Source organism: Lactuca virosa, chromosome 4 (assembly GCF_052849685.1).
Source record: "Lactuca virosa cultivar CGN04683 chromosome 4, Lactuca_virosa_CGN04683_v6, whole genome shotgun sequence".
Taxonomy (NCBI): domain Eukaryota; kingdom Viridiplantae; phylum Streptophyta; class Magnoliopsida; order Asterales; family Asteraceae; genus Lactuca; species Lactuca virosa.
The window spans coordinates 45,640,913-45,660,184 of record NC_136429.1 but is presented as its reverse complement, the minus strand read 5'-3'; the positions used below and the strand labels follow the sequence as shown (position 1 = coordinate 45,660,184).

General features: G+C 36.8%; 1 protein-coding gene across 1 annotated transcript; it reads right to left on the bottom strand.

The window, feature by feature from the left end:
- Window positions 1–11,030: 11,030 nt before the first annotated feature.
- Window positions 11,031–14,321, bottom strand: LOC145103966 (receptor protein kinase TMK1-like). Its single transcript, XM_079041248.1, has 2 exons — window positions 11,850–14,321; window positions 11,031–11,694 (listed from the first exon to the last, which is right to left on the bottom strand). The coding sequence occupies exons 1-2, from the start codon at window positions 14,158–14,160 to the stop codon at window positions 11,186–11,188; spliced, it is 2,820 nt and encodes a 939-aa protein (XP_078897374.1). The 5' UTR covers window positions 14,161–14,321; the 3' UTR covers window positions 11,031–11,185.
- Between the last annotated feature and the right edge of the window lie 4,951 nt (window positions 14,322–19,272).

Sequence of the window (19,272 nt, the reverse complement as noted above, 5' to 3'; positions counted from 1 at the left end):
ATTGTGAGTATTTAGAAATAAGGGGGGTCCTTAGGAAAAATTTTAGACACAAATGCATGCGTTGCGGTCTTGACATAATGGCTGGGTTTGATTGGGATTGTCGTATGTGATAATGGTGTGCTAAAATTCAGTTTTGCTTGGGGGCAATCAAAAGTCAAGTGTGGGGTATTTTGATATGGGCATATTTAGTTATAAAATTCATGCATTATCTTAATACTTTATGTTGTTTTTGTCTCATTTAATGAACAAAAGGTACTTAATTAGCTTAATATTTCAATTTCAGCAATAAAAGACATGCTCGGAAGGAAAAGGAAGCGGAACTAGCGATTGGAGGCTTGGATCTTAGATTTTGAAGAAAGAAGAATGTTGCTGGACAGCTTGACCCCTCGTCAGTGTTTTGGCCATATCTCATGAACCGTAACTCCGATTGACGAGATTCAACATGTTCTGAAAACTAGACACAATTTCGGACGACTTTCATGTTTTGAGAAAATGTTGATTCCAAATGGAATCGACGAGTAGGCCATCAACTCGACGAGTTGGTCAGAAGTTTCGCGATTCTTGACTTCGCCTTGCCGTACACGGGATTTTAAGTGATGGACTCATCGAGTAGGTCACTGGACTCGCCGAGTAGCCCTGTTTTCAGAATATATATATATATATATATATATATATATATATATATATATATATATATATATATATATATATATATATATATATATATATATAGAAACGCTTCTCATTCGAACCCTAACGAATGGGGGAACACTTGGGGGTTAATTTGCGACTGGAGGTGCAACTAGAAGCCCTGGAACTCGTAGAACAACCCTAGCTTTCAATTTTGAGAAGATAAAAGGCAATTTAGGTTTACTCTTTTCTTAATCTTTTGTTTGAACTATGTGTAAACTATTAGATTTCGCTTTTGATAAACTTTCTGCTGTAATCATAAGCTAAAACTCATATCTTCTGTTTAAGGTAGATGAATTTATGACCATGTGTTGATTTTTGTGGTTGGATTAATTGAAATTGGTGAGTTTGTTTTGTTAAGCTTGTTAAAGATCCTCATGTGTTAACAACAACTATTTTCTGTTAATTAGCTAAGTAATTAAGCTGCATGAACATCTCTTAACTGCTTATCTCATGTGATTTATGTGAACACATTGTTATGTGCCTAGGAATAATGAATGTGAAACTAGGGTTAACTAGAAAATAGGTAAATTAATGTGTGAGCCTTGTGTGACGAACCATCAACAAGAGGTTAATTGAATTAGTAATTTGATTAGCTAATTACAAGTCTTACTTAACCCGAATCAATAGTCTAGGAAACTCATTAGTTTAACCAATTGGCCAATGTTTGAATTAATTTGTTTTCTAAGGATTAGTAATAGCGAACGTGAACCTAATCACACTAATCGGTAGCCAATAACGAATAATCCATTGCACTTACCATAAAATCAACCATAGGAGTAAATGAGTCGAACCTAAACAGAAGTCTTCTCCATTATTGAATTTAGTGATTGTTTATTTGCTTTAGCTCTTAGTTGCTTAGTTTGAGTTTTATTTCATTGTTAAGTTTCTAGTCTTGCAAAACTAGAGAAACCCCCCTTTCTATTACTTGTTTTATTTAGATAATATTAGCATTTATTTTAATTGTTTACCGTTCCCTGTGTTCGATACCCTACTTGCTTGAACTATATTACTAATCGATAGGTACACTGCCTTTTGTGTGTTTATTTTGTGTTTAAGTTAGTAGGATTAAAACTAGTTCGTTTCACACACATCATTTGCTTTTATTGTTCAACCTGTTGAAGATCTAATCGATCTAAGAGTTTTTCAACTCATCAACATGTGATTTACATGTGAATCACGTGTGATTCATATCTGATTCACTTGTGACAACCAAGGTGATATTGTCTATGTAATTACAAAATAGAGAACAATCGAAGTACATTCGAAAGAAACTGATGAAATTCGAGTTTATAGAAGAGTAAATATTACCTGTAGATGCCGTAATTGATATCTGTATAGAAGAAGAGAGACAAGTCATGTCGTGAGAATAGCTAAACCGAGATTAACATAGTGTAACACTCTGTTCCGAATCGATTCCTAGTCTGAGGCTGTGGCCCGAAGATCGGTCATCATCAGGATTAAGGCTTTTGAGAAGGTAAGATTTAGGCCCATTTGGGTGCGGGTGATGTATTAGAAGTGATCCGGGTGTTCGGTTCATGTTTTGAGGCCTAGGGGTATTTCAGTAAAGTGGCAGTTTGGGCTTTTGTGGAAAATGGAATTTTGTTCGGAAGGTCTTAAGGAAGGTATGAGTTGATAGAAGTGTAGGGCTTCTCGTCACCTTTCCGTGGATATAAGGATCATCGGAATCGGGTTTATAACGAAGAAGTTATGGCCTTCGGAAGTTTCGTGGTTTTTAGGCTTAGCCGAGTACGCGGGGGTTACTAGTGAAGAAGGCAGTACGCGGGGCGTACCTTGGAGTACGCTGGGCGTACTGACGAGGATGGTCGCGAAGGTTCCCAGGAGTACGTTGGGCGTACTCCAGTCATATCAGAACCCTATTTTAGGGTCTTGGACCCTATTTAAGCCCCTTATCTCATAACTTAACCCTAATATCTTCAGCCTCCATCCCTTTAAACCCTAGAAATCGTCATATATCATCCATGGTGTCATTTTGAGCTTATGGAGTCCATTTTTGGGGGTGTCTGATCTATTTTCAAGAAAATGGAATTTGATGCAAATATGGGAATCAAGGAGGAGCTTATGGATCTGGATTTTAGGACTCATTCTCATCTTGATGAAGGTATAAAGCTTTGAACCTGATCATTCATCTCTTAGATCTACCATTTTTGGGTTTTGGTTCCTTTTTGGTCACAAGGATGAAGCTTTATGGTTCAAATTCGATTCTTAGACTTAGGGTTGCCACCCTTGATGCTATTTGAGTCCCTAAGACAGAAAGTTGCCATCTTGAAGGTCTTAATGGGTTCATGCATGAGTTAGGGTCACTTTTATGGAAGTAAAATGCCATTTTTGGAGTTTGGGTTTGTTTGGGGCATGCAAAGTCACCAAGTTAGTGACTTTATGGGTTTAGACGTTAAGTATAGCTCAGATTTGTGATTTGGACTAGTGGGATTAAGTATTAAGCACTTAATGGATTTTGTGCTTGAGTTGTTTGTACGCTGCACGTACAGTCCATTTGCCCAGTACGCTAAGCGTACAGAAGAGGTACGTTGGGCGTACGCTCTCAGGAGGACTTGGGCCTTAGTGGACTTCGGACCTTTGGGCCCTAATGGTTTTGGGCCTGGATTTGCAGTTTGTCGGGCCTGAATGTATCTTGGGCCAATATTGGAATAGTTGAGCCTATTGGGCCAATGGACTTCACATTTATGGGCCTCGGTTTGGGCCAATTCTTGGATTAGGTTGTTGTGGGCCTTTGTGGGCCAATTGGGGACATGGTTATTGACTAAGGAGAATATTGGGCTTTAGGATAAGGCCCATTAGAAAGGTCCGGGCCCAATTTGGAAAATTGGGCCATTGATGGTTTTATGGACATTATAGTGTTGGGCTTTTGTTTTGGGTTTGGGCCTTAGTTTTGGATCTTACTGGGCCAGGGGTAGAATTGTCATTTTACCCCATGCATGGATTAAGGACTATGGTATGGGACCTAATTGCTAGTTGGGTATGTTGATTGGTATTGATAGCTCGGGAAGTGGATAGGGCAGCAACTAAGGATTTCTTTCGGGAAGTTTCTGCATTCGAGGTGAGTCTTCTCACCATACCAATGGGTCTAAGGCACCAAGGTCGACCCATTATATGATATGTGGTACACTGGCTGTAGTAGAGATATGTGGTATGATAGTTAGCCTTATGCTAAGTTGTATTCTAGTGATTTTGTGATATTTGCATGAAAGACCATGGGGGAGCCCATGGCACTTGGATGTAAGACTATGTGGGGGAGCCCATGGTTCTCCGGCAGGGAACGACCATGGGGGGAGCCCATGGCACTTAGGTGTAAGACCACGTGGGGGAGCCTATGGCTTCCTTATGCAGGGATATGTGGTAGAGATAGCTTTTATAGCTAATGTTATATGGTAGAGATAGCTTTACGGCTAACATGATACGTGGTATATGGTAGAGATAGCTTTATGGCTAATATGATATGTTATGTGGTAGAGATAGCTTTTATAGCTAATATGATATGTGTTATGTGGCTTGTGTGTGGGGTATGCTCTGGGGGACTCACTAAGCATTAGCTTACAGTTTGTGGATTTGTTTCAGGTACATCTAAGCCCAAGGGCAATGGCAAGGCATGATAGCGCGGCGTGCACTCTCACTCGGATATTTTATGGGACACTCTGATATTTTGAAATAAAGTTGTAATTGATATGGTTTTGAAAACAATTGTAACTAGTTTTTGTGGATGATGAACATGCATTTTGGATAATTAAGACTGTAGGGTAGATGTGGCATTCACGAATTCGTTCGGATGACTTAGGCCAGGGTGGGCCAGTTCGCAAGGTTGTGAGTAACTCACAACAATTGGAATCAAGAAACGGTAGGTCGAAGGAGACCGGGTATGATGTAAGACTACAATTATTCTAGTAGCATTCACATTTTTGCGTCGGATTCAGTGGCGACAGGTTGTCAGCCTATCATGATCGGATGGATCGAAGGATTGATGGAACCATGAGTAGCGGTATAGATAGGGAAGTTATTGTCAGACGAGGTATCCTTTGGAGGTCATGTGGGACCGATGTGCATGTGTTCCTGACTCAGCAATCGGGTAGGTGTCCGGTGTTTCGGACAATTGGTAGACATGTTGGGACCAGGGAGGTCCTGGTTGTTCCTCAGGAAGGCAACTATGTGGCAGCAAGATGAGCTGGAGTGATTTCAGTGATTTGGAGTCCGGGTGAGGAGTTACCTGTCATTCAGGGCGTACACTAAGTTGTTTGCAGTTGGATTAAATAATCTCATAGTAGTTGATCTGACCCTGTTGCGCAGCTCTCGTCTGAGTCTAACCGTTGCAAGGGTGGGTCTCCTACTCGAAGGATTATCTGAGCCTACTGACATGTGTAGTGATCTGCAGGGATAGTTGGTCAGTGATTATGTTCCTAATAGGAAATCCCTAATATCAGAAGCCGAGTAGTCAGTTGGGACATTTATGGGATAGATTCAGCTTGGGTTTAGTATGGCGTCTGTTAGGGTTCAGTATGGGCGTATGGATGCGATGAAGATGGAGATTTATGTGATAACAAAGGAATATAAGCAATCAAAATTACAAAGGTCCATTAATAAATCATAACTAGATAATCAAAAGATAATGAACGATTTCAAAATAGCTTCAAGAAACACAATCAACATGATGCATTGGGTTCTAATTGAGGATTAAAAGACGAACCTGAATTGATTTACGGTTGCTTCTGATTGCTGTAATGGATAACAAATTAGCCAAACTAGATTGATTTGGAGGAAAGAGATCGTCCAGAGCATTTAAATCGAAACACAATGCGATTTAATCGATTCTGATTTACAGATGGAGCTGATCAGATGAGATGGAAGTGGTTGGTATGACGATGCGATACACAGACGCTACGAAGACGATGGAAGCCGATACGTACAGACATTTTCATCAGGACAGAGCAACATTTGTGTTCCTTATAATACCCTTTCAATTTTAAGTTTAGATACCCCCGCCCCTACAAGTTTCTATTTATTTACAAAAATGCCACAATGTATCTTGGCCATCCTTTTTTTCGATCCAACAATCCATTTTTTCTCGGGTTCTCGGGAAACTATGAGTTCTCAAATGATCATTCTTCTCTCTCTCTCTCTCTCTCTATATATATATATATATATATATATATATATATATATATATATATATATATATATATATATATATATATAGAGAGAGAGAGAGAGAGAATTTCATAGAGTTAACATGCTAATTCATAATTATCTTATTAGTCTAATTTGTTTTCTTTCCATATATAAATATATAATTGAACAAATCAAACAAGATTCTAAACATTCACATTAGTATAAGACGGCATCCATAATTAATACACATGATCAAAATTATCTTATTGTCGACATAAATTTAGAGAAAAGAAAGAGTCAAGAGGACCAACGAATCGAAAAAAAAAAGATCCCATCACTTAAAATATATAAAACCTGGTCAAATAGGTAGATGTGAGGAAAACGGTATTTGGGTGCTAGGTGTTCTCTAAGACGAAAATCACCATGAGATGTTGGCAGTGGCAAAGCTATCAGACGGCTAGGAGTGGGCTACGGCAGTTGCCGTTATTCTGGCGTGGACTAGCAAAAACGACGTTATAACGCCTGAAACACCGCACCCTACATGCGTTATTACACGTTATGGTATCGCTTGAAAACGGCAATTTTTTCGATGCAAATTCAATTCCAACGTATACATTTCGATTTTGTACCGTTGTAAAACGGTCAAAAAAAATCAATCTTTTTACCTCTTTTACACCTATATATACATATACATCTACCTTATTTTTTTTATCTCATATCAAACCATATTTCAAATCTTCAAAAAAATTCTCTATTGAATACTATGGATCAAAACCCCAACACTCCTCCTCCAAACACATACACATCCGCCTCTCGGTTTTGCACAATACGAAATGTACGCGAACATCCTCAACAGTCAATGCAACTTTTAAATCCCGCCTCACCCCACCACAATTCCCTACAAACCTTCCACAAAACCTTTTCAGCCCATTTGCTACAATGCAACAAAATACCACACAATCACCACCCACCCAACAAACGGTACCTGAGATGCAAGTCCGGGGGGGGGGGGGGGGGGACGATTTAAAAAGGGAGAGCACAAAGGAAAGGGAAAGCGGTTGCGGTGGAGCAATCAGAAGACGAACCTCCAACATGGTGGACCGCGGAGGAGGAATACGCGTTGGCGGTGGCTTGGTGCATGACATCAAAAAATCCAACGCAAGGAAACGATATGCGAAAAGTTGCTTTTTGGGAAGCCGTGATCGGGAAATTTCGTACCATTTTGAATAAAGATAAAAAGTACCGCAATCACGGCATGTTTAGTAGCAAATGGACTCAAATAAGCAAGAAGTACACCAAGTTCAATTCCGTCTACAACAAACTTTCCTCGCACAAGCAAAGTGGTGCGACCGATTTTGACGTTTATAAAGCGGCGAGGGAGCAATATCATGTCGAGACCGGTCACGTTTTTTAGCACGGAAAAATTTGGGAAATTGTCAAGGAAGACTCAAAATGGAATAAAACGGACACATTTACGGAACAACAATCGAAGAGGTCATGCGGCTCGGGTTCGGTCGATGTTTCGGACGCACGCACGAACATCGACCTCAATGCGGACACGGATGAGATACCGGACGACTTGAACGACCTTGAAGAGATCTCCCCGCCTCGACGACCGATAGGCCGCGACAAAGCGAGGCGTGCTCAACGACACGCGGATGAAGCCGAAAATAGACGTCGAGAGCAAGCCGAAATGAAATTTTTTTTTTGACAATCACAACGAAATCGCACGTAAAAGATATGAGTTGCAACGGGATCATTTGCCACCGAGACAGTTGGAGGTACTCCGAAAAATGAAGGCGAAGATCGAGCACAAATATTTAGACGAAGATTAGTGTTTTTTTTTCGTTGTAATGTTTTTTTTTTGTCAATGTTTTTTTTTCGGTCAATGTTTTTTTTTGTTGTAATGTCGTTTTTATTTTTTTTTCGCTGTAATGTAGTTTTTAATTAGTATTTATTTTAATTATGTGTTATTTAATTTATATGTTTTTTAAAATTATTATGACATAAATTAAAAAAATAAAACAACATAGAAAAATTGAAATTACAAACATCGAAAAAAATAAAAATTAAATAGAAAATGATAGGTGTTATTACATGTTATTTGGTGTTGTCAATTTCCACATTAGATGTTATAACACCAATAGTATGAGTAGGATGATGGGGTGGACACTTGGATGTGATAATATGTAATAACATGTTGTCCACACCCATCAGCCTCAGAGGACATATGTGTGGTACGCCCCTTTAATCCATTTCTTTTAACATGACTACAAGTCTATCATACCAAAAACTACTGTCCATGTTAAGTTTTTTTATATTCTAAAATGCAGATCATTTACACCATTTGTATTCTAAAATATTGGTTCAGTCCCCTATTAAAATGGGGAAAAAATTGGATTTGGATGCATTGTAATTCCCACCTTCTTGGTTAGTTGAATCAAATTTGAAAATTTTAAAACGTAAAGGTGTTTGGGTGTTCATCTAAATATTCGTTATTAACTTATTTACTTCTTGAAAAGTCAACTAGTTAAAAATAAAAAGTGTTTTAATACTTAATAAGGACTTTTAAAACTCTTTTTTGTTTAATATTCGAAAAGAAGTTTTCAAGAAGTAACAAATTGTGACTTTTTAAAATGACTTATAACTTATTGTAATAAAAAACAAATAAAAGACAATTTTAAATCAAACACTTTTTAAAATTTTGACTTATTGACTTTTCCCACTAAATCCAAACACTTTTTTGAACACTCATTTTTTCACTTTCGTAGGTCAATAAGTCATTTTTGGCAAAAAAATCATTTTTAATTTCAAAATGAAATTTCAAACACACTATTAGAGGGTGTTTAGGATTCCTTTTTAATACTTTTAACTTTTTTAAAAAGTTAAAATTACTAAAAGTTGTTTGGCAAATTGAAAAGATCTTTTAAAATCAACTTTTAGTCGAGAAGGAAAAGTTGGCTGGAGAAAAGATAGGAATTTCTATCTTTTTGTGACTTTTAGCTTTTATCACTTAAAAGTCATAAAAGGCAAATCAAACACATTTTAACCACCATCTTTTAGAAAAAGTTTCTTTTACAAAAAATACTTTTATGTTTAAAAAACAATCCCAAACACACCCTTAGCTCATTGGCAAAGATGCAAGCCTCGTAACCCTTATCATGCGAATAGCCCACGTCGCAAATTAGTTATAACATATAGGGTAAATTACACGTATGGTCCCTATGGTTTATGGTAATCTGCATCGTTAGTCCCTAACAACTTTTTTAACTCGGACCATCCTATTATTTAGTTTTGTTTCGGGTCTAGTCTCTATCATATATAAAATGGTTGTTATACCCTTATGTATAAATTTTTTTTGTTTCTTATTATTGTTTTATTCTCTACTAATATAAATTTAAGTGGGCCACAACATATTAAAGACTAGGTCACACACATGATCTTTGCCTATCTTTATTCTCACACCGACGATATATCTGTCCTTCTCTTCTCTCGTCTCATCGGAGACACCACAATTACCTTCGGCAGTTGGTCATGCACCACCATCTACAATCTCACAGACCCACCTCGGCGACAGATCTTCAACCTTCGTTGTCTGACCTGCAACCCATCGATGTCGGATCAGTAAAAAAAACGACAATCGACTATGGGTCGGTGTTCGGAGCTTCACCGACATCTATGTTATCGCTGGAGAACGTTTAACATGGGTGGGAGTTTGTTTCTGACGGCGTACACTACACAGGCGTTGATTTGCAGATCCCCAACACCATCGATTTGTAGATCAGGCCACCAATTCATGCCCACCGGCGAACACCACCACTACCAACTCCTGTCTAAACCCTAAACCTCTCCTGCTAGTGACCAACGGCTAAAGCAATTCCATTTTTATGTAGTTATAAACCCAATCGACACAGCCTGTAAAAATCATTTTTTACACACTCAACCTGTAAACAAATTTTTTTTTCTGTTATGGTTTCGAGATTAGGTTAGAGAACAGAGGATGAGAAGAGAGGAATTGAGAGAGCGAGATAAATGATAGTTCTCTTGGTTTCTGATTTCAGTTCGTCGAAAACAACCACGACGAATGCGACGTGATCTAGGGAAGCATATTGGAGTGTAGTTTTTCCATTGGCAGCCTTCTGGACCCGTGAGAAATCGATTTCCATAAATCGATGTTATTCACGATGAAGGAATAGGAAGGGTGTGGGAGGGAAATAGTAGGTCGAACGGAGGTGGCAGCGTAATGGTCGAAAAGGAGGTGGTTGTAGAGAGATGGTCGCCAGAGACATGACAGGAAGAAGAGAATGAGAGGCGGCCATAGAGAGCCTGATTTGAAGGAGTTGAAGGCTGAGTATCAGCATGGGAGAGAGAAGGATATTAGGCTTAGGATTTTTTATTTTTTTAATATTTATTTTATAGTAATAACAAACAAATAAATCATTAGAATTTTCTTAAAAAAAATCTATAAGGGTATATTAGTCATTTTAAGTCAATCAGGGACTAAATTTGAAACAAAAATAAATTTTAGGAATGGTCCGGGTCAAAAAAAAATTGTTAGGACTAAGGACACAGATTAGCATAAAGCACAGGGACCATCCGTGTAATTTACCCTAACACCCACCTGTTCTAGCTCTTTTTTTTTCACTTGGGTTGACTTGAACGATCTAATCAGCATGCCACACCAACAATTCAAGCAATTCAATGCAAAACTGATGTAGCGAAACCGCCATGTCAGCAGTATCCATTTAAAAAGTATCCTTTTAAAACGTAAGAAATAAAACGTTTTCTCAAAAGTAATGATAATAGAGTAACAAAAGAAATGTTATGGTAAATTGCAAATTGAAGGCAAAGATTAAGGACTTTTATAACATTAACTCTAATTTTTAATCCAATCTAGCTAATAAGCGGTGATTCTTCAACTCCATCCATATAAAATACAACACCCTAACCCTAACAGCTATCATACAAATCAATGATATATATAATTTATCTTGATGCATCAATTTATTTAGTGGAATAATCGAAAAGCCTCTAATTTTATACATCTATTAGAAACCCACCCAAAAGGAATCGAAGTAATTGCAACAAATAAAGAATCCTTTCTCATCTTGAATCTCTAAAAAGAATTTGTTTCAAAACATCCAGATAATCCAAAGAGTAATTAGAATCACCTCTCGTAATTTTAGCACCAAAGATAAAAGTAAACAAGTAACTTACGACACCCTTTTCATAAATATCAAATCAAACCAACTCCAAAATGTTCATGATGAGGTTGATAATCAAACAAACGATAAATACTAAATAAAAAGCATCAAAAAGAATAAACAAACAAACCAATTAAAAAACTAATAAAATCTCACCTTCCCTCATGCGACATAAACGAATCCCCAAACCCAGAAGGCCCAATCGGAATACTCGTTTGTGTATTCCCAATTGAATGATCAAACCCACTTATTCCCTCCATCGCTTGCCACTTCTTAACCACTTGAGACAAACTTGTATTCAGATCAATTCCATAAACATCATCAGGATCTGGTTCAGACGGTTTCCATAGCTCAGCCAAAGATGACAGAACATTGACCGCATGGCTCATGTCGGGTCTCTGATACGGTTCACGGGCACAGCAGTGACCCGCTAACTCAGCCACTGTGGTCACACTGGCTAAACCATCTTCATCAAGCTCAAGTGATGGATCAATCGCGTTTCTAAATGTATCATTGTTTATATGCATTTTTTTAAACCATTGAACCAGATGCACACTTTCTTCCGGTTGGGTTTCATCCAGTGCTTGTCGCCCCGTTATTAGCTCCATGAGGATCACCCCAAAACTAAACACATCCACCTTCGTTGTCACCCGACCCGTCACTGAAACACAAGGGTAAAATCGTCATTTATTATCCTTTCCGCAATTTGTTATCTATAAACTCAGTACAGAAAGAGAAAGAACGACTTAACAAAGAAACAGGTGCAAGATAGCGGATTGATTGATTAATTAATTATAATAATTATTATAATTATACCTGCGTATTCCGGTGCAAGATAGCCAAAAGTCCCCGCTAATCTAGTAGCAATGGAGCCTTTACCATCTGGGGCGAGGCGAACGAGTCCAAAATCCGCAACTTTTGCACGAAAATCATCGCCCAAAAGAATATTAGAAGGTTTAAGATCACGATGAATAAAACTTTGTTGTGCTAAACCATGTAAATATTCAACACCTCTAGCAACATCAAGAGCAATTACCAATCTTTTAGACCATAAAAGTGGTTTCAAATCTTCATTTCCTTTGTTAAAAAGAAACCGACTAAGTGTCCCTTGAGGCATATATTCATACACAAGTAACCTCTCGTTTCCATCCAAACAATATCCGAGAAGGGCGACGAGATGCCGATGCCGGACTTTGGTGAGCACGGAGATCTCGGATTGGAATTCGGTGATTCCGGTTTCGCTCATGACTCCTGATTCCATTCTTTTGACCGCAATCTTGGTTCCATCGTGTAATTCCCCTTTGTAAACCGTTCCAAATCCGCCTTTTCCGAGGATGTTATCGGGGCTGAAGTTGTTCGTTACGTTTCTTAGAACTTGGATTGAAATTACCATATTGCCCGTTTCAACGATGTGAACGTCGCCACTTGTATGATGACTATTTGTTTCGGTTGACCCGCCGGCGTTAGTTTGACCAGCAATCGTGATTTTGAACCCGTCGCCATCGGATCCCGAGTGGCGAGGGTGTATCACCATTGTATGCTGACATGGCGGATTACCGGGACCATTAGAACTAGAACGATTCTTTTTTGCTTTGTAAACACAAAAAGCTAACAATCCAGCCAAGAAAACCACACAAACACCACCGATCACAGACCCCACAACCACCAGAGTGCCCGGAGTTTTGCCACTAGTGCCGCCACTGCCCAATACACCATTAGAAGGTGGAATCGCTGTAACAGTAGGATCATCTTTCCCTATGTTGGTGTTTCCTTCAGTTTTTACCTTAACGTTTTCTCTAAAAGATGGGATTTGACCGGAAAGATGATTGTTTGAGACGTCTATTTCAATAAGATTAGGTAAATCTTTGAGTTCATTGGGTATAACTCCAGTGAGATTATTATCTGCAAGAAGCAATCTTTGTAACGATTTAATTTGAGAAAAGTTTGATGAAATGGTACCCGTGAGACCCATTTTGCGGAAATTAACGACAGTGATGCTTCCATCGTTTGAACAACTTATTCCCATCCATGAATTACAAGGATCGTTACCTTTCCAATTATTAGCAAAAACTCGAGGGTAACCTACTGATTCCGCCACTGTAAGTAACGTATTGACACGGGAATCACAAGGAACTCCGGGATTAGGCAAACAAAAACTCTCGATTCCGATCATGTCTACAGCAACGGAATCATTGAATTTAGGCGTTGGACCTTGTAACATGTTCTTGGTCAAATTGACGGTTTTTAAAGACTTCAAACTTAACAAAGATGGTGGCACGGGACCTGTGAAGCTATTATCTCTTAAACTTAAATTCTGTAACTTGTTCAAGCCTGAAAAATCAGGTAAAGGACCCGAAAAGGAGTTTGTATGAAGCCACACTTCAGTCAATTGTGTCATGTTTTGTAGAACGTCGATGCTACCATTAAGCCTAAAAGTACTTTTCTGTCCATTTAACCAAAGACTCTGTATTGAAGAACCCGAAAACGAATCCGGTAACCTGCCTTCAAGAGAATTCGAAGCTAAACGAAGAGTAATTAACCCGGAGAAAGTATCAGCACCGAAAAAATCCGGGATTTTTCCGGTGAGATTAGTAGAGGTGGCCGAGAACATTCGTAAATTGGATGCAGTTTTTAGATTTTCCGATATAGACCATGCAGTAAAAGCATTGTAATCAAGATAAATGTTCTGCAAAGAGGACATACCGTCGAAGAAGTCGATGGGAATTGAAGAGAAATTGTTGTTATTGAGTAAGAGGTTATGGAGCTGAGTCAACCCAGAGAGACTCGGGAGTGGCCCGGTGAGTTGATTGTGTTGAAACTCCAAAACCTGGAGTTGAGTGAGGTTATTAAGGGTTTGAGGGAGATTGCCTTTGAGATTCTGGTGTCCGAGTTGAATTCCGGTGACCCGGTTGTCTTTGGAGCATTTGACATTGTTCCAGTTGCATGGATTGGGGTCGGACCAGTCGAGTGAACTCAGTGGTTGTAGGTTTTTCTTTAGAGCCTGCATTACAGCAGCATCGTTAGAACTCGACTGAGAGTGGACGTTGATGACTGAAACAGACGAGATAATCAGGATGAACGGAAGAAATCGACGCCGGATTTCGAAACCCACATCGGGTTTCTCCATTTTCTGAAGAAAAACCAAGAATTTCAAATGGGTTATTTGGAAAATTGTTCGTAATTATGATGATAGGGTTTGTTTGTTGGAGATGACGAGTGTAGCATTGTTTTTGGTATAAAATCAGTGATTTGGGAAAAAGAGCTTTTATACAAACCTATAGAACGGCGATAATGAAGGGAGAGGAGAAACAGAATTTTAAGGAAAAAAAAACGCTTATATTATTTGTTTTACATTTTTATATAATAAGTAACATGACTTAAAAATGTTTTGCTAGCTATGAAAACAAAATCCTAACACGTTATCACAATAACTGTTATTTGGCAAATTTTTATTAATTAAAAACCAAATGTATGTTAAAAATTGAATTTATCTAATTTTCTAATGTATTAAATCCAAATAAAAAATAAAAAAGGTCCAACCATCGTCAAAAGTGACCTAAATAAAAGAAGGAAAACAAACGGAATTAACATATCTTTTTCTTTTGTTTTATAATAAAGTACTCACTTGTTACTTTTCTTGGTTTTATTTATGTTAATAGAAATGGAATTAAATACATACGGTTCATAAACAAGGAAATAGTTTTATAACATATTATGTTATAGTTACCTTCCACAACGTGCCAACAAAATTTACTTAATAATTAGTCTATGTTTGACATACTAGCTGATAGCTAAAAATCTAACTATTGAATAAAAAGTTAACCGATAAAAATGTCGTTCGGTAAAAATAGCTGGAAAACTAATTGAAAAATATAAAATGACTTAAAATGGCATTTAAAAGAATACGTTTTTATAATTAACTAAGGGTATATTTTGAAAAAAAAAACCTCTTAAAAAGTCAGTCTAAATAGCTTTTTAAAAAATTAGTTTATAAACTGTTTTTTGATTCGCCAAACATAACAACTTAAAAAACTCAAAAAATAAGTTAATTTATCATGTGGCGCGCCAAACACAGCTCAAACAGAAAAATATTTAATTTCTCTAATTAATAAGGGATGTTGTTGAAGTCGAATATGTATATATAATATAACAAAATATTTACATGTCAATCTTTTGAGAGTAAATTACACGAATCGTCCCTCGTGCAGGTGTCAAAATGCACGTTCAGTCCCTATTTTTAAAAATTAACTCGGACCCTCCCTTGTTAGTCAACAATATCATTTTGCCCTTATTAATTTCTTTTTTGATTTATTTTCTATTTATTTGTTATTTCTTAATTATTTATTGATTTTTTATTATAAAAAATATTATTATTTTCTTTTAAAAAAGAAATGGCCCTAAACCCTCCCTTCAACCAGGTCACCGGAAATGTTGGTCAACAATATCATGCCCAACCACCAGCCACCTCCGGCCACCAGCCTACTTCCGACAACCAAACCAAACCAAATCAAATCTGAAAACCAAGAATTGAAACCTGAAAAACTAGAAATCTCAAAATCGATCAGAAATCTAAAACCCCAAACCTTAAAATCCAATCACTTCAAATTGAAAAACCTACCCCTCAAATATGAAAACCCACTTGCATAAATCGACTGATGATTGTGAATAAATTGAGCAGATCTATGAGTGAGGGTGTGAAAGATTGGGCTTGAGATGAAAATGGGTGAGTGATTCACCAGAAGGAGTGGCCATCTGTGACGGGTTCAAACTTGGTGATGGTGGAGTTTAGTGGTAATTATGACGTTCACTTGTGATGGTGGAGCTAGTGGCTTGCGGCGATGGATTGGACGATGGTGGCTTGGAAAACCTAGCCCTCGCCTGAAACCTGCAGATGAAGTCAGTGGCTTGCGGGGAGAATGGTGGTGGCTTGGAGGCGATGGTGATGATGATGACCAGACCGATCGCCTTTTCAGATGCAGGTGGAGAAACGAGAAGGGGGAGTTAGGGTACTTCTAGAGTTCCCCCAGAAAACCCAGCCAAAACCACCACCACCGGAGGGTGGAGACGATGATGATGACCGGTCATCGACAAGTTGATGATCTCCTGTTTCCTTCTTATGAATGTGTGTGTGCTTACGTTAACAGTTAAAACGTGGTGGATAGGTTGGGGAAAGTGAAGGTTTGGGGGTTTTATTTTTTCTAATTGAAAATCATAATAAAAATCAAATTAATTGAAAAATAAAAACATAAGGGTATTATGGTCATTTCAAATCTGGAATGGACTAAGTTCGCAACAAAATTGTGTTTCAAGGATGAAGCATGTAAGTTTGAAACTATCGAGGGACAATCCGAGTGAATTTTTGAAAATAAGGACTAAACGTGCATTTCCGTACCTGCACGAGGAGCAATTCGTGTAATTTACTCATCTTTTGAAGATAAAGTAACCTTATGTTTTTCCAAATAACATGGACCACAAACACACTCATTTTTGTTTTTTTAATGTCAAGAAGGTAAGTTAAGAGAAACATTTGGTAGTTAATAGGAAGTTACATAAAGGTATCCCCACTATCGTCCAGGTAACAACCGAGTCCTTGACCTTTTTAACTAATGTTCAAAAAAATATATTCTCATATATGTTCATATACATTGTACTTCTGAACTTTAAACAAAAAACTCATTAAATGTTATTGGCTCGATAGTTCAAATATTGACCGAAGCACATAAGTTATTGTGTTTGATTCTGCATTGTTTACTTTCACGTTATTTTTATTGTACATGTATACTCTTATTTTCCTTTAGTAGATTTGATTTTCAATGTGATATAGTTGAATTCTCGATCAAAAAGGGAGCAAGATTGTTGGTTGGAATGGTTTAGCAACTAGTAACAAGGTGCAAGACAAAAAGAGATTACAAAGTGATGGCCAACTTCGGGTACTGCAACCAGTTAACCCAACTAAAATTTTGGTTTTTCAGGCTGTGTTTGTCACGTCATAGCTACCTGATAAGCTAGTTTATTTTTTGAGTTTTTTTATGTTGACGTCAGCTGATAAGCTAGCTTTTTTTTCGAGCTTTTTTATGTTGTCGTGTTTGGCGCCTCATAGCTAGCTGATAAGCTAGCTTATTTTTCAAGCTTTTTTATGTTGTTGTGTTTGGTAAGCCAAAAAGTAGCTTATAAGCTAGCTTTTTGAAAAGCTACTTAGACTAACTTTTTAGGATCTTTTTTAAAAATTTCCAAATACACCATTTAATTAATTATAGAAACACATACTCTTACCTGTTCTTTTATGTAATTTTATATATTTCAGCTAGTTTTACCAAACGTCATTTTTTATCAGCTAGCTTTTCAGGTATCAGCTAGTTGTTTATTTAACAGGTAGCTTTTCAGCTATCAGCTAGCTTTTCAGCTCTTACGCAAAACATAACCTTAGACTAGTTTTTTAGGAGCTTTTTAAAAAAATCAAATATACCCCTTACTTAATTATATAAACAAATACTCTTAAATGTCCTTTTATGTAATTTTCTATATTTTAAGGTAGTTTTTCAAATAGTTTTACCAAACGTCATTTTTTATTAGTTAGTTTCTCAGCTATTAGCTAGTTTTTCAGTTAATACGTCAAATATAGCTTGAATCTATGGTTAAACCAATTAAAGGAAGCAAGTACAATCTTTTTAAAAATGAATTCTCTACATAACTCCTTGACCACAAAAACTATGGCGTTGTTCCAGAACTTCCGAAACATCCATATCACGGACATACAAAAACCACCTATAACCTTTTTTTAAAATCGACGAAGGAGAATTATCAATCCAATCGATTGCAACTCGATTGTAATATTTTTTTTTTCTTAATTTTTTCTAGTTTCCTTTTTCTTTTTGCTGAAATCAAACAACTCAAAAAAGAAAGATTTTTAAATGTCACACTCATCCTATTAAGCACATTAACTTGCATATTAAGATATAATTTGTTTGAATCGTGGATGTGACAAAGTTAAATTGTATAATTTTTGGTCCTCTAAATACAACCTTTTTTATAACAAAATAAATAAATACAATGAAATCTACAAAACAGTAAAGAGTGGTTTGCAAATTTTCAACTTTATAGAAAGATTTAGAAATTGATCTTGATTCTTGAGTATGTTAATCGTATGAAGTATCGTGATGGTTGGAAACATGTATCATAAGGCTTGATATGATTTACCATAGTGTTGGGGAAACAAAAGAGAAGTTTAGCCATTCATTGTTTAAGGTTGTTTTGGTAGTAGACTTTTTGATAAACCTAAAAGAAAGTATTAGAATGGATAACCAACAATCACACAATGAGAAAGTAGGTAATGACTATATGCATAGGGGTCCTATACCATAGTACCCAAAAAAAGGAAATGTTGCCCTTGCTTTGGTTTCTAACATGTGCATGTGTATGCGTTTGCATTATCATCACATCCAAATAATTTATATCTTTACATGATAAAAGAAAAAATTATAAGGTACGTAGATGAATTATCATCACACCCAAATAGTCTATATCTTTACATGATAGAAAAAAGTTATAAGGTACGAATATATGTGTCAAGACCTAAAACACAATGTCACAATTCACCTATGTTTGTTTGTCTTCGAGTTGTCCCGCTCGATTTAGTTTTAGGCTATCCATTTAGTTAGACCATAATCATCGATTTCTATTAATTTTACTTCGTCCTCTTGACAATCCATCTCGAACATCTATTTTTTAGATAACAATTGTTTCGATGATGCAGGGTCGTGCCAATGAATGGGGCAACTTGGATGATGTTTCAGGGCCTCCAGATTTCTAGAACCTCATTTTTATATATCATATTATGCTAGTGTATATATATATATATATATATATATATATATATATATATATATATATATATATAACTCTGATATATCGTTTATAGTGGTTGAGCAGAAAAAGAAAAAAAATAAAACCAAAACAAAATTAGAAATGAAAGACTAAATGACATGTGATTCTTCTAAAAATAATCATCACATTAGACCTCTCACCACCATAAAGTCTGATTTTTTCGACACTAGTAAAATATCGATTCATAATAAATTGATTATCGTTTTATGACAACTTTGGAAAACATTATACTAAGACTAAAAGGTATGGTCATTGCATTATATTAACTACTTGTATTCCAGAGTGCTAATGTACACCTCAAAATTTTCATTTCTCATTTAAAAATTTATAATACTTTTGGTGTACATTACCACTC

What these genes read in the sequence shown, in the direction of transcription:
- LOC145103966 (XM_079041248.1), bottom strand. Translation starts at nt 14,160, where the DNA reads ATGGAGAAACCCGATGTGGGTTTCGAAATCCGGCGTCGATTTCTTCCG. An exon ending in TCTTGCACCGGAATACGCAG is followed by an intron (nt 11,695 to 11,849) that starts GTATAATTATAA and finishes CTTGTGTTTCAG; the next exon opens with TGACGGGTCGGGTGACAACG.